At 37.6% G+C, this 25,034-nt stretch overlaps 1 protein-coding gene across 1 annotated transcript in view; it reads right to left on the bottom strand.

Moving 5' to 3' along the window:
* Nucleotides 1-25,034, bottom strand: part of adamts3 (ADAM metallopeptidase with thrombospondin type 1 motif, 3) — a 152,613-nt gene that overhangs the window by 4,224 nt on the left and 123,355 nt on the right. Inside the window, exons 17-21 of the mRNA XM_067571746.1 lie at nt 24,500-24,663; nt 21,250-21,406; nt 19,006-19,138; nt 5,505-5,712; nt 2,125-2,242 (exon numbers count right to left, since the gene is read on the bottom strand). Coding sequence (XP_067427847.1) covers nt 2,125-2,242; nt 5,505-5,712; nt 19,006-19,138; nt 21,250-21,406; nt 24,500-24,663 — 780 coding nt within the window. The remainder of the gene's footprint in view (nt 1-2,124; nt 2,243-5,504; nt 5,713-19,005; nt 19,139-21,249; nt 21,407-24,499; nt 24,664-25,034) is intronic.

Genomic DNA, 25,034 nt, shown 5'->3' with positions numbered 1-25,034 from the left:
AAAAGAAAACTGTGGTACATTTCAGCCGCAGCACATCCTGCAGAATGATGCTCATTCTCTGCTCAGAAGAAGAAGAGCAGAATAGGTATGTACAGTAGAATTGCAGTATGTATGTAGGTATGGAGAGCCCCTCGTTCCAGAAATGTTTTTGCCCCGTTCTGTATTCTCAGTTTTCTTTTAATGATATCCTCAATGTTACTTATCATAGAAACTCTGGATTCTTTTGGATAATGTAAATGTCCTACAGGTTTACGTCATCACCACCAACATTTTAGCTTTGTTTCTGAGAAATTATGTATTATCTGTCAGTTTAGTATGGTGCTCTAAATACTACACTACCCATAAACCTCAGCCACTGTTGCTATGGAAAAAAGGACAGTCAGACATGCAAATAAGGTAGTCAATTCAAAAAGCTCTGTTGTTGAGTTTCTGAATAAAACACAGCATCATAGTTGATGAATTAATCCAAAATGAACCCAGAATCCAAAATTATACAGATTTAAACTGCAGATTGTATTGTCAGTATGCTCAACAGCGTAATCTTTAGCTTCCACACACTAATAGTAGTGTGGTAGTGATTGGAGGATTCTTACTGAATTGCACCTTGGGAGACATAGTTAACTTCTCCCCCAAAGTTTTAATGAACACAGTCTGGTACCTTTGACTTTTTATCAAAGAGCCAGACATCTTCTTATGCAGTTGTTCCATCTTTTCTATTCATGATCCAACCAGGAGAGTTTCCTGCCGATCTATAATATAGAAATGCTCCAACTGAGAGTCATTTAACATTGTATGTGGGAAAAAATAAATGGGACTTTTTCTTGCGGAACCAAATTCATCCACAAATCTGAAACTGACCTAAAAGTTAAAAATGTTGGAGACATTTTCCTGAGTTTTGTCCAATTAATCCACACATTAATCCAAAATACTCCCTCTATTTGTCTATGTCTCCTTTATTATTGGTATAAATGTACTAGAGGTACCAATAATGGAGAAGAGCTTTTACCTGAATTCACCTCCTCAGTATATTAAATGAAATGAGTAAGTATCTACAATAGTCATGCATTAATATGCTTTAATTATTATTTTCTACGTATTCAAAATGCCATGTTGATTGTGAAGCTATTGAGAACCCTTTTAGTAATATTGTGCTGCAGCCACACGTAACTGTAGATCAATACCGGATATACAGTATGTGCTTTTATGCTTTCACCTACTCTAGAGAGAATGTGAGTTATTTGCATCTTCTTCCTAGTTTATCCCAGGGTCTTGGCTGCAAATATCCATTTGGCATTTATGTTTTATTGGGAGAGTTCAAAAAAGCTGTTGGCATTGCACCAGCGATAAATAATGATAAGTGATACTATAAATAGAACATGCACTTTTTTTATTAATGTTAGGAAAGATTGTGGAAAAATGATGTAGGTTATTAAAGGGCCATAGCACTGACTTTGCATTTTAAGGTGGAGCTGCAACATAAGACAACATACATAAATAGACAAAACCCTAACCCTAACCCAACCCTATATTAGATATTGCTGCTAGCTTGTTGGTGACATCATTTTCACAACTGAACCTTAATGAAAGTTTTTAACAGGTAAAATGAAAATAAACATTTTTCTATTATGTGTTGTTATGCAGAGTTTCTGTATTTTACATCGTTTCATTTCTTAGTGTCACTTATATGTTTTCAATGTGTAGAATATTCTTTGCTTGTGTTTTGTCACATATGCTTTTCTGCTAAACTCTTTGCAAACCATGTCTACGTTATTTGTTGTCAAAGTTGTACAATTGTTGTAAGGTCAGACTTTTTCAGTCAATGCACACATGAACTATGCTTCCACCCAAAAATAATGGAACTTTAAGACAAATTAATATAACTAAAGCACCTTTCAAGGGTCTCCAAATTGATTTTCATGCCATTTGGAAATGAATAGAGCCAATACCTGGTGGCAAGGTAGTAACAATAGATGATTTGTTTTCAAGGAGGTAAAATCTGCAAAAAAAAAGGTCAAATGGGATTTTTTTCCCTCCTTTCTTTGATGTCTACCTGTGAGCCAATATCTCACTAGAATTGGTGCTTAGTCTCCTGTTCTTAAATGAATAAATAAATGACATGCTTACCATGACAGGGTCCTGGTCTGCATGGTCTCACAGTTTCAGGTTTTTCTCCATTACACTGGTCTCCGATCCGACAAGTGACCAGACGCCTCTCCATCCCCTCACCACAGGTCACAGAGCACTATGAAGGACGGAAAACAGAGACTCACTCACAGACAGCAAAAGTACACTGTTTTTGAGAGCAGAGCTGAAACAAGTGGAGACAGGTCACACATAGAACAGTAAATGTCAGCACAACCGGGTGGGAGACGAGCCGACGTGAAGTTTCAATCTCCACCTAAACCTAGGTGGAAATTGAAATATGCACAGAAGAACATATTGGTATCAGACGCCCAAATATTAGCCCCAATATATTTTTGCAAGGCTCAGGGACTATCAAGTTTCAGGACCATGAATAGGTTTTTGTGCAAGGCTAAAATGCATTGCACAATTCTCTAAATGTTTTTTTAAGAAATAGAAGCAAAATGATTGATAAAAGACATAAAAAGTCTCAGTCTCTCCATAAAAATACTCAGTAATAGCCAGTTGCTGGCAACGACTTTTGAAGAACATCCAAATCCTGTCTGAGAGAATTAGAGCTTTGTAAATGGATGAGCTAAGCCAAATTTCAAGTGACTCAGACTCATGATCACTGACACATGGTCATTTAGAGTTATCATTTGCTGTAGTGCCCTTTATTGCCCAAATGCAAATTATTCTGACTTGCTTGGAGCAGATCTGTGTATATGTCTACTCAGTTTGGCTGTGTTATCATAATAGATCCAAAGTTTTTATGTCAGATTATGTCTGATTGCCCACACCACTATGGCATAATATCATTTGGCATCCAACTACAGGAGCACATTATTGCATATCCAAACTTAATATATTAAGATCATCTTAATATATTATATACTAAAATATGGTGAAAATGGAATAAAATTTGCATGAAGGATAATGAAAAGTGCTCTTAAAACTGGCCACATGTTAATGCTATTCAGAACTGAAAACTAATTGCATGTTCCTTAGCTCATGATTGAACTTTTCTATGAATTTCAACAAAACCTGCTTTGTATTTTTTTTAAGATATCTTGAAAACTAATAGACAAAAATTAAAAAACAAAAACTTATGACCAGGACTGAAAACAGGACTTCATCCCAAGTGATTGTCGGATGGTTAAACAGCATCTGAAATCTCCTCCTCCAGCTCCTTTCCAACATCAGAACTGGGGAATTTTTTGGAAATCACCTCAAGCTCTTCTTTTTTTACTTTTCACATGATTCTTTCTGCCACTTTTTGCGTGTACAAACAAGTACAACAACCTTAATACCTCTGAGTAGAGACCGTTCGAAAGCGTGCGCCATAATTTTCCATTGAAACAATTATTGCAGCCTTTGAAAATGATAAGACTTTATTTAAAATCTCTAAGAAAACCACAATATGAAAATGTCTTAAGATTATGTGATATGTAAACCACATTAATTACTTTATTTTTGTCACTTTATGTGTGTTTGTTTTATTTCATTTTTATTTTTTTTGTTTTGTTGTATTTGTGTTTCTACAGCTTGGATTATTTCTTGCGTGTTTTATACAGATGCAATAATTTTATGTTGTTGTTGAAATGTTCGTGGGTTAATAAATGTAAAAAATAAAGCTTAGATACTAGGGATGTGCAGAGATCCCAGTATTTGTATTTGTTGAGGCAGCAAAATTATTTGTATCTGTATTTGTATTCGAATAAAAGTGGAAAGAGGCTTAAAAATCCTGTTTTTGTTTTTATGACACTTTTAATTTTAGTAAATTAAAGTGTTACAATGAGTGTTCATGAATAAACTACCTTACGAAAGAGGTCCCCACATCGGATCTTGAACTGGAGTCTCCCAGATCATAGACAACTACTCTGATTACTGAGCTAAAAGTTTAGACCTCTGCCTATTTATACACCCATAACACAGAGACAGCACAGCGTGTAACATATAGGGAAGAACTTCAAAGGCAATTATTGCTTTGCACTTTTAATTTATTGTTTATTTTTCATAACCTAACTTTGTGGAAAGGAGAAGGGGAACAACAGGTTATGGAGAGTCCCTTGGGAGCACTTTGCTTTTGTCAGTAGCTCAGCTTTATCTCTGAGGAACACCCCCAACAAATAATTTTTTAAAATATTTGTATGAAACAAATATTCGTATAAAATCCACTATTTGTGCCTTGCCGAATAATCAGGCGCACCCCTATTAGATACATAACTACCACAAGATGACACAAAATCATGAACGAATCAGGCATTTTTAACTGTAATACTAAAACAGACTGAATAATTGCACTAGTGAAAGAACAGGGTTGTCAAGGATTGTGGTCCTGGACAATTTTAGTAGGTGATCAATGCATGTAGCCTATGAAGCAAACAAACCACTGATCTCTGGCTGACCTTTCCTTTTGTATGACCCTGCCCTAACTGCTCCTAGACATGCTCTCCTGCAGATTTCCTGCAGATGTGACAGACTGTGACTGAATGAAAATGTCAGGGAGAAAATTGAAACTTGTTTACTCTTGAATGAGACAACATTGAGAGCAGCTGCAGCCAAAATGTTCTCATTAAAAACTGCCCCACCCACTCAAGCTTAGATGTTTTACAAAAAAATGGTAAAATGTTGAATAAACTCTCAGTTTCCGTGACTTATCTAAGATAAATCAACAAGGCAAAAACACTAGAATAAAAAACAACAACATATTATTCGTATATTATTCAGAACACATATCTCAAAGCATCTATTATTATCTTGAAAATGAATAAAAGGACAATTTACCCAAATAAATCAAACTGCTGTTTTTTTACTATTACACTAATACTATTACTGAGTGCTCAAACATGCACCTATACTTGCATATTCCAAACATGGAGATAAACTAAACTAACATAAATTGGCTGCTGACATGAAGAATTGCATCCTATTAGCTCTTATCTGGGCTCCACCACTCAGCTGGGCATCTGACTTAATGGATTAATTCGATGGCTCTGTGGTCAATGGTCTCATTTTGTACACTGGCATGTTTCCAGATGAGATGTGACACTCATTTAAATTAAATGTCACAGATGCCTCACGTTTTGTTTTTCTACATGATCTTTCTCAGTTTAGAAATCACAGTCATATATCATGCATTTTAAAGCCGCTGCTGTATCAACACAGATCTGTTGGAAAGCAATTAGCTGATAGCAAGAAAGCTGACATCAGTTAATTGGAAACAAGATGATATCAAAAGTAAAATCGATCAGATGGATCTGTGGCTAAATGATCCACACCAAGACCAAAGAAGAAAAAAAAACGTGTGATCAGCTGCACAAACTGGAGCCCTTTGATCTAAGAGTCACAAGAAAATTCCTCTTTTAAACTCAAAGTCTCACCTCTGACCAGGCTCCGGTCCGCCACTGAGAAGGACATGGGACTCTGTTACAGGGTCGCCGGGTCTCTGGCTTCTCTCCGCTGCAGTATTTGCTGTGGACGGAGCGGTTGGTGCTGTCGTGGAGAAACTGCACGCAACGAACCGTCCGGATCTGAAAGCCCAGGCTGCCGCAGGTTTTGGTACAATGCTCCCATTCCTCTGAGGTCCATCTGGACAAAACAATATGAGGAGATTACTGAGGATATACAGAAGGTTAGGTTGGATGTTGTAATAAAAGAAAGATACACATTGAAGAGGAAGCTGTTGTGATAGAAAGTCAATGTTAACATAATAAAAATCAATAAAAGTGATGTTGTGAGTTTGCCTCAGTCTGTCTATTTGTTATTTGGCTAGACTTACAGATTTGTTAACTTTTAATAATTTCATGGATTTCACAGGCTCTGCTTTCACCGCCATCTACTTGCTGCTTAAAAGGATTGTTTACCCTAATTTGAACGTTTGAAAAAATTAGCAACAAACTGACAGCGGCGATATAAATGTCTTGATATTGTTGGTTATTAGAGAATCAATAAATTAATGGAATGGAAAAGAGCAGGGTTTACATTGCTAACAAATTTGGGTTGGGTTCTTTATATGCAACTACCGAAAACAGGGATTAATATACTCAGTAATAAATCTTCCATTTTTAATTTTTTTGACCTATCTGGCAGTGAAATAGGCTTAATTTATCATTTAACCAGGAAGTCCGTTGAAATGCAAATCTTCTTTTACAAGACAGAACTTCGCACATACAGGATTGATTTACAACATTCCCACACAAACCAGTAAGATATGACTTGAAAGGCATAGGTGGGAGAGAGCGTGACAGTTTGAAACATGATTCTTCATGAAACATGTTGTGATTGTGGCATGGATTGAAAGCCTGGTATATGAAGGCAGTGATTACAAATCAAGTTAGTCTTTTAAATTATTCTGAGCCCTGGGCGAAAGGATCCAAATAATGCAGCCAAGTTTAGGACAGTGAAGATCCTGTTGTTAGAAACAGGAGAGAGCATCACTCCTAACACAGGAACAGATTTATTAAGAAAGTAGTGTTTTGCAAATGTGCGCTGAGGTTTGCATTTAGATAGCATGTATTCAGCCTCTGATTTACTCAGACAGCAGCAGTCAGCTCCTGGACTGCACCTGATACATTCTGCAAGCTCATTGGTGCAGTTCAGAGGTGGGATTTCAATTAGATCACTAAGCTCAGAGATAAAATGATAAGAAAGTGATCTTGATTCTGAAATATTTGCTTTGCTTAACCCTAACCCTGAGAAAAACTGCGAGGCTATTACATCAAATATTACTCATAAAATTAGGATATTATGATCTTTTTATAGCATATGTCTAATTGCTCATACATTTCATATTCATGGGAAACCAAAAGGAAATGATGTGGTATAATAAGGCAAATCGAAGACGCAGAAAATATACACAAGGCACCAGAACTAGGGGAGAGAGGGAGACGGAGCAGCAGCAGCAGCTCAGAGTGAAGCGGTTGAATTTATTCATGTGCACAAGGACACACACACACATTCACTCACACACACACAAAAACATTCACACACTAATGGCACAGGCATCAGGGGCAATTTGGGGTTCAGTATCTTGGCCAAGGACACTTCGACATGTGGACCCGCTCTACCTCCTGAGCCACAGCCGCCCCAATCTGGTCACTGTGTTCCTTTCAAAATCTCCACAGCAGCAGGGCAGATATTCAGTATCCACTCAGTGCTTCATAATAACATTCATATGTTTTAAATTAATACACCTGAACCCTTCCAACAGCCAAAAAATATGATGGGCTTCAGCCTGCATTGCTGTATGTCACACCAAATGACTTGTGACGCTGACGGTGACATTTTTATAATTATTGTTATTCACTCTTTGGTGAATCACTTTGGCACTCTGGCTACTGCAGGGACAGAAGCCAGTGCTGTGATGAAAAATTAATCTTCATTGTATTTCACTGTGTTTTTCTCTTTTTTTGAAATGATCAGATGGCTCAGCAGCAGCAGATTTGTATTATAATGCCTCTTACAGACATCAAATTGAGAACTTTACAGACCCCTGTGACGATAAATGCAGTACTGTCATATCAATAAAAGAAAAGCTCAAAGACAGGAAGCAAGTTGTAGCATCAACTGAAGCACAACACACAGTCTACATACTCAGAATCAATACAATGATTCGCACATCCCATATGAAGTGGACAACATGTACAAATCACAGAGCTGATATTGCATAATAATTTTAACGATATGCCATTTTCTATAATTTTCCTATTGTCCACAAATCTAACATGAAGAGCCAAAATGAAAATTAATTGATCAACCAACAAGTATTGTGTGTGTATCTAAAGCCTGATATATCTTATTCCTCTGTTGTCATCCAAAAACTATTAAAACACTTCAATAAGCCGCACTGTTGCACTGGGTGACATGTTCCTTCACCATGAAGAGTTTGAGTGCTTTGGTACTTTGGGTACTTTGTCTAGAAACAGCTCCAAAGACTATTACCAGCAAAAAGCTAAAGTAGTAAAGTAATGTACAGAGTCAAGAGGTGACCACTGTACTATGTAAACTGTACAGTGAAGCACTGTTAATGCTTCTGCAGTCTGCCTCACACAGAACTACTCTCCGGAGACTGAAAACGTGATCGCTGTTATCAGTCTTTGGAGCCATTTCTAAGAAAAACTAACATGCCTGCACTGATGTGTCTTTTATGGCTTTTGGACAATAACGGAGGTCTACGGCACAGAGAAATAATATATATCAGGCTTTGGATACACACATAATACTTGTAGGATGAGTTAATTGTTGGTTTGACTCGGCACATGAGATTTGTTGACAATAAGAAATGTAAAGAAAAGTGCCAGCCTTGTCCTTTAAATATAAAATGTTTGTGTATTTTGTCTTCCATGAACATGCAGGTTTCTAAATGCCAAATAAATATGTCATAGGTCAAATTGTAAATATGTCATACTATATAAAAAACATGTGACTGTGTGTCTTGAAGTCTGAGGAGCACAGCAGTTCTGAGATTTTGAAAGTCCTCCACTCAAAAATGTGTTTTTCCTCTTGTTCCCTCAGGTGGATGTTTGAGCTTCACTGTGCAGAACAATGTTAAGTTTTGATGTGTTTTTTTTTCCACATTCATCTGCTCTCTGTGCACATCTTAAATCTCAGTTAGAGATGTGTACCGACAAGCAAGATTTGTGACATCGCAACTAGTTCGGAGCAAATCGTGGTCCGGTATTCAACTTACAAGTGTGATGTGGAAAGAAAGAAAGATTATTATATACTGAGAATGGACTTTTCAATGAAATAGGAGACATATTGTTTCCAGCAGTTACACTTTTTAAATTTATATTTGCATATTCACATATTCTGAATTTAAAAAAAGGTGGGGGGAGGAGGGTGTAGTTTCTTTTTTTTGGCGTTTTTTGCCTTAGTTTGACAGTTGAAAGTGCAGAGAGACAGGAAACAGGGGTAGAGAGTAGGTTATGATATGCAGCAAAGATCCACAGCATGAATCAAGTTAATGTTGCAGTTATGTGATATGCATCTTATCCAGCGGGATATCAGGCTGCCAATTTATTAATCAACTCATCAATTAATCAGCCAATCGTTGCAGCTCTGGCAGCAAGAAACAACTCTTTGCTCCTTGAAAATAAAGCTTAAACCAATCTAGTCTTTTTGATAAGTTTCTCGTTTTAGTAAATTTGAGAACATGATATCCTCTAGTTTAAAGACGGTTCTGATGTGCCACACAAACCTCAAGATTAAACCCAAACGTATCTCGCTAACACAGCAATCTCGCTCTGTGATAACAGGCCTCTGATCAGTCTGCGAGCTGACTGATCAGCTCTGAATCTGTAAACCCGTCACACTACCAGTTGATTTTTTCTATCAACCCTCTGATCTGAGTTTTAACCCTGTAAGTGCTGCCCTAACAGACTATATGGAGAATGCACCGTGCATGCAGCTACCTGGGATTTAATGCGTCTACCTACATATTTCACATGTTGCTTCAGAGGGATTTGATGGATAAATAGTTTAATTGACCCATGTTTTGGCATGTTATGGCAACAGTATGATAAACAAAAAATGTACATGTGGTCAAAGTAACAATTTAGAGAAATTAGATTAAGATTTAAAACCTAATTTATGACATATCTACATATACACCCACACAGGCCCAGAAGAAGTAGCATTCAGTGTTGTTGATACCTACATTTTTGGGGTTTTGGTGTATTTTTCTTCATCGTCATTGTATTTAACTTGATGGTTTCTGAAGGCTTTTTCAACAGTCAAACCCTCACCCAACCAGCTAATTTAGAGATAAAATCCCTCACAATGCATGTGGATTTGCAATCACATCCAGGCTGTTGAGACGGTATATAACATGTTACTTTTGAATGGAGGAAAAAAAAAAAGGCAGACACAATCGAAAGTGATGCATTTCAGGCTTCTTTGCAGGGCAGCAAAGAATAGAGTATGGAGAGGAGCTGACAACAATAGCTTTGAACACATCATGCATTGACTTAGGATAGAAATTACTTACAAGAGAATTACAAGAATTAGCATGCAGCTGTGAAATGTTTACTAGACACAAAGCCTGAGCACTCTGAATGCAGACTTTCAAAACTTTCAACAGAAGTTGAGACTCACTCATCAGCATAGTAGAAGAGTATAATCCTGCCGAGACCTCCTCCACATACATTAAATCAATAAAACCATTTAAATGCCACAAGACTCATCAATACAGAAACCTGCCATTCGAAACTTTCTGAATACTTAATTACTTTTTTTTTTTTTTTGTCAAAAATGGGCAAATCTGAACTTTAAATTGGATTGGATGAAAACAAAGTCCTGAATTGATGTCTTTTAATTCATACATCTATTAACAAAGTGAAGATAACTCATCTCGATAAGGCATAAATCACATAAATTTATATGCCCATGTCATCAGAGAGCAACTGTATTACTCTCTATGCAGTCAATTTGCTCAGAGGGACTATGTGTGTGTGAGGGAGACAGTATTAATACATTAAAACAGAGTAATGAGATGATGTGTAAGTAATGCAGAATTATTTGAATATATAATTAAAGTGGAAGCACTCAAAACAACCCATAAGATCCTTTTAAAAAGCAGCATGATCAGATAAGTGGATACATATTTAAAGGTGACATAGTTTGTGGGATTTTCTGTTATTTATATACTGTTATGATGTTTGATGTCTGTGTTAAACATCATCAAAGTTACAAAACATACATAAAAATGCTCAATACAAGTCAAAAGTCAGAGCTCTGTTTGCAACGTTACTTCTACTTCCTCCTTGTGATGACGTCAGATTGTTATTCCGTAGCTAAGGTCGTTCCATGCATTGTCCGTGTTAGCCGCTCGCGTGTTTCGTACTGGATCGGGGCTCGAACATGTACAATGTACTTAAGTAGTTTCCATTTCAAGTAAAGAATGAGAAATAGAAGTGAAATCCTACTAGTACTATTTGTTTACCTCCCGAGCTGCAGGAAGTCTACTGAGGGGCAGCTTCCAGAAGCTGGCCAATCAGAACAGAGTGGGCTCATTGGGAGGCGGGGCCTTAAAGAGACAGGAGCTAAAATGGCCCGTTTCAGACAGAGGCTGAACTGAGTGGCTGCACAAAGGACTAGTGGCAGTACATTGCTTAGCTTCCTTGCAGACTCTTGTCTGCTTCTCCGAACTGGGGGGGGGGGGGGGTGCTGACCCATCTACTGCCAGTAATACACTGACTACGGATAACTACCTCATACAATCCCACTTCAAAAAAATACAAACCATCCCTTTAAGACTGACAAACACACGTACATTTTGCATCAGTGCTGCAGGTGTTTTTAAAAGAAAACAGTTCTAAGAAAACTGTCAAAGAGACTGCGGGAGTCATGAGCATGTTGTGAGGAAATCTTTGAACTATACATTAGTTGTTTGAGAGGATTACACATACATGTTTTTTACCCTTGTTTTTGATTCATTTTAATTACTATGACAAGCTTTTAATGTACAGGACAGCAATTAAAACCCTTTTACCCACAGGGTTAACACATTTACAGTATCTCCAGCTTTCATCCCACCTCACTGCCTTTTCAGTTTCTGTGAACAGCAAGTGGTACTGTTTGAAGCTGATTAAGCTGCTTCATACGTAAAACATTATTTAATATACATGTATGTATGTAGTATATATAGGAATATAAGTTTCTTGAATAAGTTAACATTTAAAACTGCTGAAACTGGACGAGAAAATATTCAAAACTTTTCCCTTCTTATTTCTCGACATCATTAGTATTGAAGTCTTATCTTTTCAGGCAGACATTTCCACATTTCCTTTTTGACATTTCTTATCTTCCTTCCTTAAGTTTGGCTGAAATCTTAGACCTCTTCATGACTAAAGGAAGGGGAGAAAAGTAAAGTCATGAAGCAAGGTAGGGACTTCAAAACCAAGCACTGTATATGTCTGGACTGTTTATGGTCGATGTGTGAAATGGTGGCAGGTTTGTTACAGGGATGAATCAGTGGTAGTGCCTATAATGTGAATTCCTGGATATTAAATGTTCATCTGCAATTTTCCGTAGTGGTCCCAGTAATATTTGTTGTTGAAGTCTACTTTAGTAGCATATCACATGACATGGTTAAGCTGCCTTTGAGTAAAAAAAAAAGGTTATAAATGTAAGAACAATACTTTCCACTCGTATCTTGGGATGTTTGATTTGATAAGAACTTATTTTACTTCTAATTAATACTATTCTAATTATCTGTTAACTCCCCCTACTCTTTCATCTGTTTCTATCTTGTTTTTCACTCTGTATTGAGTGTTTTGTCAGAGTGATTGTTATTTGGGGTGTTTTAACCGTGCACTCTCCCTCATGCCTCCCAGGGCATGAAGAGCTGTTTTCTCACCTACTCTGCAAGCTTGGCCTGTTTGTCCTGGCAGCTGAAGCTGCACGAACCAGCGTCGGAAGTTTCTCATGTGCTACAGGCCCAGGTGAACCACCGGGTGAGCTGCCGACATCATCCTGAGGAGCGGCCTGACGCTCCCTGCCAGCACCAAAGCTGCAGACCTCACGCATCAGGTCAGCTGTAACAATGCCTCCACATGCTCCTCTGACAGCAGTGCAATCACGGCGTGGGGAGTCCAGGTGCAGACCGAGGTAGGGCATCTGCTGGCTCGGCTGCAGGTCGCTCACAGCGTGCAATAAATTTGGAATGAGCTGCAGTGAGTGGAACTGCTGTAAACGCCGCCTGAGGCTGCAATAAAAAACTATCTGCACCGATTCATTCAAAAAAGAGCAATGGCCCATTGGGGGAACTCCAACTCCAGTTGTGTAACTTCACCACTCAGCGAGTCAGTGATGGACAGACATTCCCATGTGTAGAGCTGGCTCCACTGTTGCGGTCCAACCAAAAATCAGGCCAGCTATTGAGGGAATTCTTCTTTTCAAAGGTCTTGTCTTCTCACCCCAACCAATTCAATTACAAAGAGTCAAAGAAAAAACTAGAAAGCTCACAGAGAACATATACATCCACCAAGGCTGCATAGTTTTCTACATTTTTTTTAATTTTCTTTTAATAATAGAAATTGTTTTGTGCATCTGAATCTTAATCTGCATAAAAATACACGATAATAATGATAGATAATAATGGAATCAGGTTATTTATTAAAGTAAGTGCAGTAGTTTATGAGAAAAGGACAAATGATTTGTTTGAGCTTCTCTGTGCAGATTGATGCGTACGCAGATTTTGACACTAGAAGGCTGTTTTCACCATCATTTGCTGAAAGTGGAAATTTTTCTTTGTGCTTACTGAAAGTCTGAGTTTAAGACGTGAGCAGGATTTATACTTTAACAATTTGCTGATTTATTGAGGTGATGTAAATGGTCTTATGAATTGATGTCAACTTAATATTTTCGAGCAGTTATTTTTGGATTTATTGTGATTAATCAGATGATGATCAGCTGTGATAGAAGGAGGAGGTGAGACTTCAGCAGCTGCAGTGTTGCGATTTGGACTGTTTGAAGTGAACTTCAAGCCTCCGCTGCACAAACACACTGAAAATAGACTTTACAGTGAAGTAGGAAACATCTTGTATCCAGCAGTTAAACTTTTGAAATGAAAAAATATTTGCATATTCATAGATTCTGGATTTTTTTAATGAGGGAGACAGAGCAGATGTCATTTTAACAGATTTTTTTTAACAAGGTAACTGAACATTTGTTTTTGGAAAAACAGACGCAACTTATTATTCTAAGCAGTACCAAGAGTTGTTTTTTTTTTATATATCTCTTAAAATGCCTGGAGGGGATCTTTAAGAATCAACAACTGCTAAAACAAACAGAGAAGATGGAAAATATAACTGTCCAAGAGACAAAAGTTTCAAAACTTTAAATTTGAAAAACTGCAGTACAGTTTAACTATATGAAAAAAAATGATTTTATGTACCTTCGAATAAGAACATATTGTTTATTTAAAATTCAAAATTTAATTAAACAAGTGTCTAAAGTCGTGCTAGCAGCTCTGAGAGGCTGCACGTAGGCACATATCATGATTTTTTTCAGGTATTTGGCCATAAAGTCATTGAATTGTACAAAATACTGGACAATCTGTAAAGATTTGAACTGATGTTGGTGCTAAATGAAAAGTCCAGGCGTCACCAAAGTTATTACAATTCATCCGGAAGGGAACCATGAATGTTTGGGCTACATTCGGTGTCAATCTTTCTGGTAGATGTTGAAATATTTCACTGAGTAAACACTAGAATATATCCTCTAGGGACCTTGAATGTCTGTACCAAACTTCATGGCAATCCATCAAATAATTGAGATATTTTAGATCAAAGTGGTGGACTGACCAACTGACAGTACAGACAGCAGTATTTTTAACCAAATTTGTCCATGAAAACTCACCAGACATGGTTGTTTTTTATTTAAAAGCTTTCCTATGTGCCTAAAAAACAAAAAGAGGCTGAAACATAGCAAGAATCCCACCTCTTGTATATTTCCTTTATTTGTTCTGCTGTGAGCTACAGAATCTCCACCCTGAAGAGAAGTCAACCAGAACATAAGAGAGAAACACAATTTCCCAAACAGCAGAGAGTGAAAGTTTCATCCTGCGCCAAATCTCACCAGCTTTAGATCTCTCGTCGCCTCTCGTTCTCGTTGCTTTTAAAGCTGAACAGAACAGCTTACCGTGTGAGGTCTTCGGCGTGTTATGTTGCATCACCGCCGAGTACTGAAGTTCGCTGATAACCCAAAGACGCTGCCTCACGCGGCTTTGAGATTCAAATAAACGATTCTCGCTGAGCCTCTCTGCAGTTTTTTTTCCATGGGCAGCTGCCGTTAAAACTTCCCTCTCATCTTTTACAGCCTCCACTGCTAATAAGCTTATATGCAATCCTTCTCCTCTTTCAAACTATTTCTTTCACCTGCAGGGCCTTTTCTGTAATGACCCTGCGTTTAGACTCCATCAGCTCAGCCAACATATTAATCTCCTCCAATTTTTCCTTTAACATTCACACTCCTGTCACTGTTACGGGTGTAGCAGCTACATGCAGCTGAGGTGCTGAGAGGCTGTTTTTCAGTTGACATCATTTTTAAATAATTTAAAAATTAACTGCTACGATGGATCTCTCATGACAAGATAAAATTGATAAAAAGTAGACCTGTCCAGGCACTTGGCACAGGAGATTAAAGGCTACACAGCATAACATCATCCTAGTGTAAAGCCTTGTCGATATTTATCGATCCTGGCTTGGTCTCTGAAGGTCTGAGCTCATCTGTGAGCTAAATAAAGCGGTAAAACCTTCATTAAGACACAAGAATAACTTCAGATTAATACTGCTGCTTCAATGCAGTGCAGCAGAAGGGAAGAGCTGCTGTATTGTGTGGTGAAGATGTGAAGCTTGGATGTTAAAAAAAAGAAGACATGTTAATATCTGAACTACCAAATACTAAATTGCTAAATCCATTGTAGCAGTCACCCATTTGTGGGACTTGCTATCATTTCCCTGTCTCCCCGTTCTGAATTCGGATAGTTGCATGTCTGGGTTGATTGGGAGGTTATGCAGATCACCTGTGTGCAGAGTGTGGGGACTGGCTCCCAGGTGGTGATTGAGAGCAGCTGGGTGCGTTCCCCTCTCGGCCAGTCAGGGTGTGACAACGCCCTTTTTCCAGGGCTTAAGAGAGGAGAGAAACTGCACACCATGGTCACTCTGTTCTTTCCTCCACTGGTTGTAGATCTCATTTGAAAAGATTGTCAGACAGAAACTCTGGCCTGTACAGGCCCTTTTGTGTCTTCTTTCTGGTCTTTCTGATGTGAGGGTACCTTTTGAGGGAATACCATAACAAAAAGTGTCCTGCATTGGTTTCTTAGCGGCCATCGTGCAAGAAGTTGTGCTTGCCTCACAATAGCCTAAACACCTGCAGGCTTTATTTTTTTAAACACATTAAAGAGGCGTTTTTTCGTTAGTATTATTGAAGAGGCATTATTTCATTAAGGCGACGTTTCCCATTGTGCAACACCTCGTGAGGTTTCTCCATGTGAATATTAGTTTTTTTTTTTTATTTCTTTATGTGGCTGGGAGCTGGTTTTCCGACTTCTTACAGAACATCAAGGGGAATCCGTACCGCCACACCATTAAAGGCCATTAAGACTTTTTTCACATCATTAATTCAATTTGTCATTTAACAGTTTCTGTAACTTAATTTTCTTCATATTTGTGGATTAATCCTCAACACAGTTTACTTATTGATCTATCATTACTCTTCCTTAACATTCATTAACCTTTTAATTTAATCATGTTACAAGTCCTTGGTCTTCAAGTGGGTATGGGGGTGGTGGGCTTATCTCGGACTTTCAGCTACTTTAAAAATAAAAATATCCTGACGGTGCTGATCCGTAAGGGCTGCTTTATTACAAACAATTCCACTGTATGAACCTGAATCTGTGTGAAACAGCTGACCTGTGTAGACGTCTAGCAGAAGACAGAACATTAATTACCATCAGATCCCGACCAATCCCATGTTAATGAAATTACCACTGCTGTGCCTCTTTCTCAGCTGGGAGACGCACTTATCGTTTCAGCTGCTGTGTGTTGCTGCAGCCAGCTGTGACCCACATCCAGCTGTGGGCACCAGACCATTCAGTGACACCTGAACGACATCATTGTAAGATTCAGACATTAATCTAACATGTTTTCAGACCTGCCTGAGTCACATTAATAGCTGTAGCCTATTTTGATGGACGTTTCAGTAGATTTTATAGATGTGAAATACTAGAGAAGAAAAAGAAGCAAAATACATGAAAGTTGGTGTGTGTGTGTGTGTGTGTGAACACCTCTGCTAATTAAAGACACAGAATTTGAGGCTTTTTTGCTCTCTGCAGTTTTCATTATGGACCAATGCAAGAGCCTGAAACACTGCAAACTGCTCCACTCACTCAAGCAGGCCCAAGATGAGGGCAAATTGCATTCAGCTGCAAAACTTTATGGGCATGTTTGCGCCGGCATATCATTAGTGCAAAAATCTTTCGTGATCCTTAAAACGTGGCAGATTGCAGGTGCAAATGCTACGCAGTTGACTGTGCTATTAGCGGATCTTTGTGGATCTAGCCCTTATTGTGAAAATAGAATTAAACAATTTCTAAAACCAAAACCAATCTCAAATATTTGAGACGGCTCCCTCAAGCTGAATGGGCATGATGCCTCTGTTTCTGCTGATATACATTATTCTAATTTTTTTTTTTTCTCCAAATTTCCAAGCTAAAAACAACAGGTTGTCAACATTTCCACAAAAATATATTCTCATCAGGGTATAAAAACCTCCTGATGCTGCATTTAAACTATCATGGGACACCAAAAGTTTCCACTAAAATCCAAACTAATGAAATACTTTGAGGGTTAGCAGCTCTTGAGGGCCACATATGCAACAACATATGCAGTTGCAGTAAACAATATATTTGCATAATCCTCTGCTTGTTGTTATCCTGTGGCTCTGGAGGGAGGGAGTTTTCTAAATTTTGAAAAAATAAAGCTGATGATCGCAGGATCCAGCATTTTTAAAACTTGACTCATACTAGGGAGTAAAAGTCAGAATATCTCTGCTTCTGCTGCTTCATTTTTGACCATTCTTTTTTTAAATATGTCTCTCACAAGTGCAATACTAAATTGTTGGCATATCCCTTTTAAACAATTTTTAACCTGCATCTGGATGTGTAAAAAGACACAGTACATATACAGAGCTTTGTGTGAGGATGAAATTTGCAAAATTATGAGTGAGTCAGAGTCACAAAAACGAAGTTATGGCCTTTTTTTTTTTTTTTTTTTTTTTTTTAAATTGATTTGAAGATACTACTGTTGGTTAGCAAAGCATTGATTTGTTGTTATGAAGCGTCCGGACCTCTCAGGTCCTCTGGGACTTGTCTGCTTTCTGTTAGCAGAGTCAAAACTAAACATGGAGAAGCAGTGTTCAGTTTACGCACCATATCTGGAACAAACTCCCAGAAAACTGCAGGTCTGCTGCAACTTTCATTTCTTTTAAATCAAGACTGAGGACTTTGCTGTCTGCCTTTTTTACTTAAATTAATTTGGGATTATTTATTTATTTATTTATACCTTTCACTGCACTGTAGCTACATAACCATTTATTCTCCTATTTTATTTATTATTTTTTGTATCAGTTTTAATCAATGTTAGCTTATCTTCTGTTTTATCATACTTTTTTAAAATCCTTTTCAAATGTGTCTTTTTTATTGTCTTGTGTTTTTTAATCTTTCCTTAATATCTTTTACTGTATGTCTTATGTAAAGCACTTTGCATGGCCTTGTTGTTGAAAGGTGCCATACAAATAAAACTCCATATATGCATCTGTCATCTAAAATTTGGTTGCAGTTGCAAAATACATTCAAAATGTGTTTCAGTTCATGTTAAGGAGACAAAACTTACAACAGTTTGGCAACCGATTATATGACATTTGTGAAAAACTTGAAGCATAAAACATTTTTTAAATGCCAGAAAAATCAGTTTAGGTGCCGCCCACACTGATATATCTGTGAAGAGCCAAGAAAGCAAAAGAACTCGAAACATATTTGATTGTACACCTCCATGTCTCAAGAGAAATCAAATAGAGAAGTGCTTAGAAAAATAAACAACTTGAAGTGAAAACACAACATCCATGTCAGAGGTGACAGTTAAGCACCTGTTTTCATAAGCAGATTTGTGGGTGTTAAGTGTTCATTTTCACTCTATTCCCACTCAGCCACAATCACCACAGTTAAGGAGTAACTCATTTAAATTCAGCTAAGGCTGACAGACGCCACTTTAACATTTTATCTTAACAGATTGCAAGCTAAGTCCCAGTTTGAATCTAATCAACACTTGTAAAACTGTCCTGTACTTTTTCACTGTAGGAAGTTAGGAAATCTGTACTCACTGAGGTTGTGTGCAGTCTTGAAGGTTACACATTCTGCGGATGGGTTTTGGTTTCTTGCTGGCGTCGCAGTAGCCTCGATGGACCATCTTGGTGTCGCCCTTCTTTCGGCATCCGTATTTGGTGTATTGAAACCCTAAGAAAGAAGTGATGGCTTGTCATTATGAAATCTTTTGTAAAACCTAGAAAAGAAATCCACTTTATTATAATATCCCTTATTTTATACATGCTGAAAAAAGATTATTATACTACATGTGTCTGTCAGAGGTGCAGTGGTGTGTACGTGCAGATATACGGGGTATACATGTACCCATCTCTAGGCAGGGGGATTTACTGTATAAATACTGAAAAATAACATATATATTAGTTTAAATTTTGTGGAGCAAAGCTGGAGCCAAATATGTTCCAATCTTTCATGTACTATGTGTTTTTTTTTGACTTTATCCTTTGCCCTAACCCTGTGTTCAGACATATAACAGCACTGTGTTAAAATATGCAGCTGCTCTCATTTATTTCAATGGGACTGCTGCATTCACCCAGCAGGGATACCGACACACGCAGCTAAGGCAAAAAAAAAAAGCAAAACAGTTGAACCTGGTTGAACTTTTGCTGCTATTTAATGCAACATCATACAAGTTGCTGAATTGGCCAAAGAAATACATTCAAGCACACATCTCTACTAGCCACACAGTCTCCTAGAAATTAAGTTTTTATATATGACTAAATTGCAGCCGCAGAAACATTTTGCTGGCTGAATTACATTTTCTCTCCACATAATGAGAAAATGTTGTTAATTAATGTATTTGGCAAGTTGCAAAAATGTTGATACTGAACGTGTTCAGAGACAACGTAATTTTCTTTCACTAGAATATCTGATCCTGCAGTAAAATATCCGCTAGTAGAAAGTACAGCATCATTAAACTTCTTATGGTTATGTTTAGGCACTTGCAGAGCTTGACTAAGGTTAGAAGATTGTGGTCTTGGTTTAATACAGAAAAAAAGTCCGCACTGACTTGAAGCACAACCAGTTTAATAACATTTAAGTGAAACCACCATCGCACTAAACTTAATCAAAGTGCTTTTGTTGCCTAAACCTAACCACATGCTGCACTCAGGATGTGAACCTCGATCTCTGATGCCAGAGTCCTGCTTCATTAATTCAAAAAAAGTCGTCAACATAAACCAGGCAGCGTTTAGATTTGCCAACACAATGTAATTGGGGAAACAATTTTGTAGTGTATATAAACTTTCTAGGAGAAAAGGTTGCTTGTAGATTACTTTGTAATGCGAACATTGTCTTTCTTCTGTTTACTGTACTGTTGCAATGAAAGATAAAATGATTCCCATCCCATGGTATTATAAATCACTGGGCGTCTGACAAGTGTTCAAATTTATAGTTAACACAGAGACCTCCGGCAAATAAACACAGGGTCGTCTGCACAACGTTATCTGGCAAGGCGCTGCGTTGGCCAATCACATACATGAAGCGTACATTCCCAATAGATTACTTGGATTACTTTTTTAACATGAATGCTGTATGTCTTCTATTTAACTTGTGACCAAATAGTTGCTGCTGTGATAACTTTCCATAGTTGTAAACATTGCATTGTTGTAATACAGGGCTGTTCTGGGTCAGCCTAACACAACCTGTTGTGTTTTTAGTCTTCATACCCGGTTAATCTGCACCAAACCTGGGGAGGTTCACTGTCTCAAGGATAAACTTAGGGAAGAGAAATCCCTTCCCTTATTGTCATTTCAGGGTATAATATGGATGAGCATGATTAAAATAGCAGTTGATAGCAGATTGTGCAGCAAGGCATAATTTACCCACCCACCAAGACATCCATACACAACTAGGGTCTGCATATATGCCTCATTATGTTTGCATCCTATCGTATATCATCATTATGTCTGCATGTAAACATACAGTAGTAGGACACATGCAGTGCTGGTAAAGAGCTGCTAGTACAGTTACTCAGCTGTTTAGTAAACTGTAGTGTTCCTTGTTAAGTTTAGCTCTAGAAAGTCAGAACTAGAAGTGGATAAAGACATATGAATGCCTATACAAGATGAGGCTTATAGCACAGCACTTCCTGCATGATAATAAGAAATAAGACTGTGACACTAAACCCTTCTCACACACAACAAGAGCAGGTGAGTATGAAATTCAGATAATCATATCTGTATAAGTAGAATGGCATTATTCCCCTCTATTCTTTTCTAATTTGACGGTAATGTATCCATTACCTCCGGCACAAGGCTTGGAACATGGAGACCAGCTCTTCAGAGCCCACTCATATGTGTCCTCCTGGAGGACATTGTTGTTGTTGACAGGCACTGAATCTTCATGGATGATGTACTTGTACATTAGAGTAGATCGTGTCTCATTGTCCTTGGGTATAATCTGCAAGCCACGGGGAAGAAAAAAAGGAAAGGGGGAAAAAAAAAAACATTGCCCCATTATAGCATCATCCTCTGTGCTGCGTATTTGTATGAACATACTCAAATTGGGAACATGTGTCCAAATAAATGCATTATATTTAATTTCAAGAGACAGGAGCAAAAACTGCATTTGGAAAAAGCATTACATGATGTCAATACAGGACACTAATTAGTTGAAGACAGGACAAGCAATTACCAGACAATAGGAGAGTTCATGCACAAGATAAGACTGAGCCCACTACTATGACTCTTCCTTCTCTATTCTATTCAGGTTTATTTTGCAGGTTTGTTGCTGTGTAGATGATAAAATTCAATTCCAAATGACAAGTGTTTGCAGCATAAAACACCTTGTAGGAGTACGGACACAGGGAAACTTGAAAACTGGTGTTGGTGTAAGTTTTAGGTTGGGTGATTTTAAATAAACAAAAACACACAGTCGAGTGTGACATACTTCAAAATGTTCTGTTTACAGAGCTTTACTAGCTTGTACTCTTTGTGGTGAAGGACAAAATAAATAAATAATAATAAAAAAAAAACTAAAAAATAAAAACTTGAACCATTATGTCCAACATATATTTTAAAGCCACCAGTAGTCCACTCAACATTTTTATTTCAGCGTGTCTTCATTAGAATGAATGGGACAACATACAGTATTAAAACAACGTATCACATTCTCTTAATTTCTCTCAATTTCATACATTCAAATCTTTATATTCCTAATTGTTTGAATTTTAGATGATTGATCCAAACATTTCACTGTTCTCTGTACCTGCATATCCCCCTCTAGCTTTAAACCTCTCCTTAAGAAACCTTCTTTGGATCCATTTAGTGTAGTTTTGACTCATTTGCAATTTGCAAATCGTAGGCCTATACCAGATTTCTTCTTTGTCTGTATTGGTATCTTTTATGAATGACATTAAAATGAGAAGTTCAGTATGACTTTCTCTGTCCTCACTGTACTGAGACAGCTGTGGTGAAAGTCATGAATGACTTAATGTGTTTATGATGAGGCTTTAATTTGATTTAAATCCTCTTTGACCTTCACTCAGCCTTCATATGGAGAGGCATGTTGGCATGAACGATGTGGTCAGGGTTAACTAGATTAGTTTAGTTCATACTTACAATAAAATTATTCTATGTTATGGTTGAAAAAGCCTCCAACTCTAGAGGGGAGCTATACTGTGACCCTTTATTATCCGTAGACACAAAATTAAATTTAACTGTTATGCGGATGACACACAGCTGTACGTATGTCCAGATATAGCCTGGTGTAGCAGATGTTTTCAGTCAGAAGTTTTAGAACATCCCTGTTTTTTATTTAAATTTAAGCAGTTCAAGTCCAGTGAATAACCTTAAGTGGTACATAGATAAAAATTATCTAAATGTCAGAGTTGTAGAAAAGGCCTTTTCCAGGGATTAAGTGATGGGTTAACAGTTTACAGATTTTCTGCAGCAATGAATATAAGTTATATTTCCTACAACTTTTGTTGATTACATACAAACTCTCTGTCTCTATAAAAGCATGGAGGAGAGAGTGTGTAGGCCTGGGGCTCTTTTGCTGGATCCAGAGTGATTGGCGAGTGATTGGCACTCTGGACCAAAAGGGCTACCACAGTATTTTGCAGAGCCATGCAGTATCCTCTAGTCTATGCCTTGTTAGTCAGGAGTTCATCCTACAGCAAGATAATGATCCATAACATACCTCCAGGCTGTCAGAACTACCTTTTTAGATGAAAAGAACAAGATGATAGGCTTCAAATCATAGAACCAGCAGTCATTGAGCTTGTTTTTTAGGATGAACTGGATGGGGATCGGGATGAAAGCAAGCAACCTACAAGTGTGGGAACTTCTGCAACAGTGTCGGGGAGAATTTTCTGAAAAATATTTGATTTCTAAAGAAAGCTACAAGTGTGTTCAGCTGTTATATCTGCAAAAGGGTGTCTACTTTCATGAGTGAAAAATTTGAGTTTTTTTTTTTTTTTTTTTTAACAGTTCCATGATTTCTTTTTTTTTTTTTTTTAATCTCCAACTATTTGTTTTATGCTTTCATTTCAGAGTACATTGAAATATCAAACTATGTAAAATTCAATTTAAAAAAAAAGATGGAAAAATTGAGGAGTTTGAAAACTTTTGCCTGGTAGTGTAAATGTCATATCTCTGCGGTGGTAAGCGCCAAATGTCCAATTATTTCCTCCGACTGAACAATTTCAAGTGACACACCTCCTTAATTGTCTTATGTCTAGTCTTGATAGCCTATCACCAAATGTGATGCTTGAAGCCTGTAATCTTGGTGTAGTTTCAGACCTGTCATTAGATGCTCAAGTAACTTCAGTGGAACAATCACATCTTATTTAAGTAAGAATAATGAGTACATACAGGTCTTTTTCTTTCATTCGCAGATCTGCAGGAGATCTTTTCATGCTTTGATCTCTACCAGGTTTGATTAATGCAACTTACAATCGAGTCTCAGCAGGAGAAATACCTCCCAAGTTCAGAGTGCTGCTGCCAGACTACTAACACACTCCATGAAAAGTAAGCATATTACCCCAAATCCTTGCTTCGTTTCACTGGCTGCCTTTCAATTTTGGATTTGATTGAAAGATTTTTTATTGCTGGATTTTAAACTTTGCATGCTCAGACTCCTGCTTTGGCTTTTATAACCTCCTATAAGGCTGACTGCCGCTTGAGATCCTCTGTCAGAGCCCTTCTTGACGTTCTCAAATCTCGCCTTGTCACTCTGGCACGCACTTATGTTTTAGTTCGGTGTTTGAAATCATTAATCATTTGACATATTCTTACAGCATATCTGTTACTGTTTCTTTTTAAAAATTGGCTATTTTAAAAATTTCTAATTTCATTTCATTGGTTAATTAATGAGTTTTTCATAATTAAAATCTAACAGATAGTGATAGAAAAATTAATGAGAATAATGGCGACTGGCTAGATTGAACTGGATAGCTGACCTATTTCTTTTATATAGTGCTCATTGTCAAGCAAATGGATTTTCAGATTAATTCAAATATACACTTTTTCATAGAGAAAGAGGTAATATTACCAGGACCACCACGGGGTCATGCAGAGGCCCATCGGTGTGCAGAGTCTCCACGTCGTCCTCGATGATGTAGTGCCACTCCACGCCCAAGTCGATGAAGCTTCTGGACTTGACTTCCTCTCCTTTTCCGTTGAGAATGTAATGCCCTGTTGCCTGGTTCTTGATCGCTGTAATCAGTCATTTGTTATGAGCCGCTGACAAAGTTGAAAAGACTTTACTCTATCATTAAAAAAGTTCTGAATTATTCACTGAGAAAAAAAGCCTAAATCTCGCTCTTAAAAGGTTTATTTATAGAAAACTCTATAACCCCTCCAACCACTTGTGCTTGAAAGTTATTATCTAATTAATTCTCTAATCAAGCTTCTAAACTTTAAAAGCTGTCTGAGAGGCTGAAATGAAAATGGGAAAGTTTGTCAGCTGTTTTTTTGAAAAAAAAAAACAACATCTGATGCATTTCATTTCAATCACAATCTGCTTTTGGAGCAGAATCAAAAGCTTGTATAAGATGGTGCAAATGAGATTCTTAAAAAACCCCATA

Source organism: Thunnus thynnus, chromosome 2 (genome assembly GCF_963924715.1).
Source record: "Thunnus thynnus chromosome 2, fThuThy2.1, whole genome shotgun sequence".
NCBI lineage: Eukaryota > Metazoa > Chordata > Actinopteri > Scombriformes > Scombridae > Thunnus > Thunnus thynnus.
This window is presented reverse-complemented; position numbering and strand designations above follow the sequence as displayed.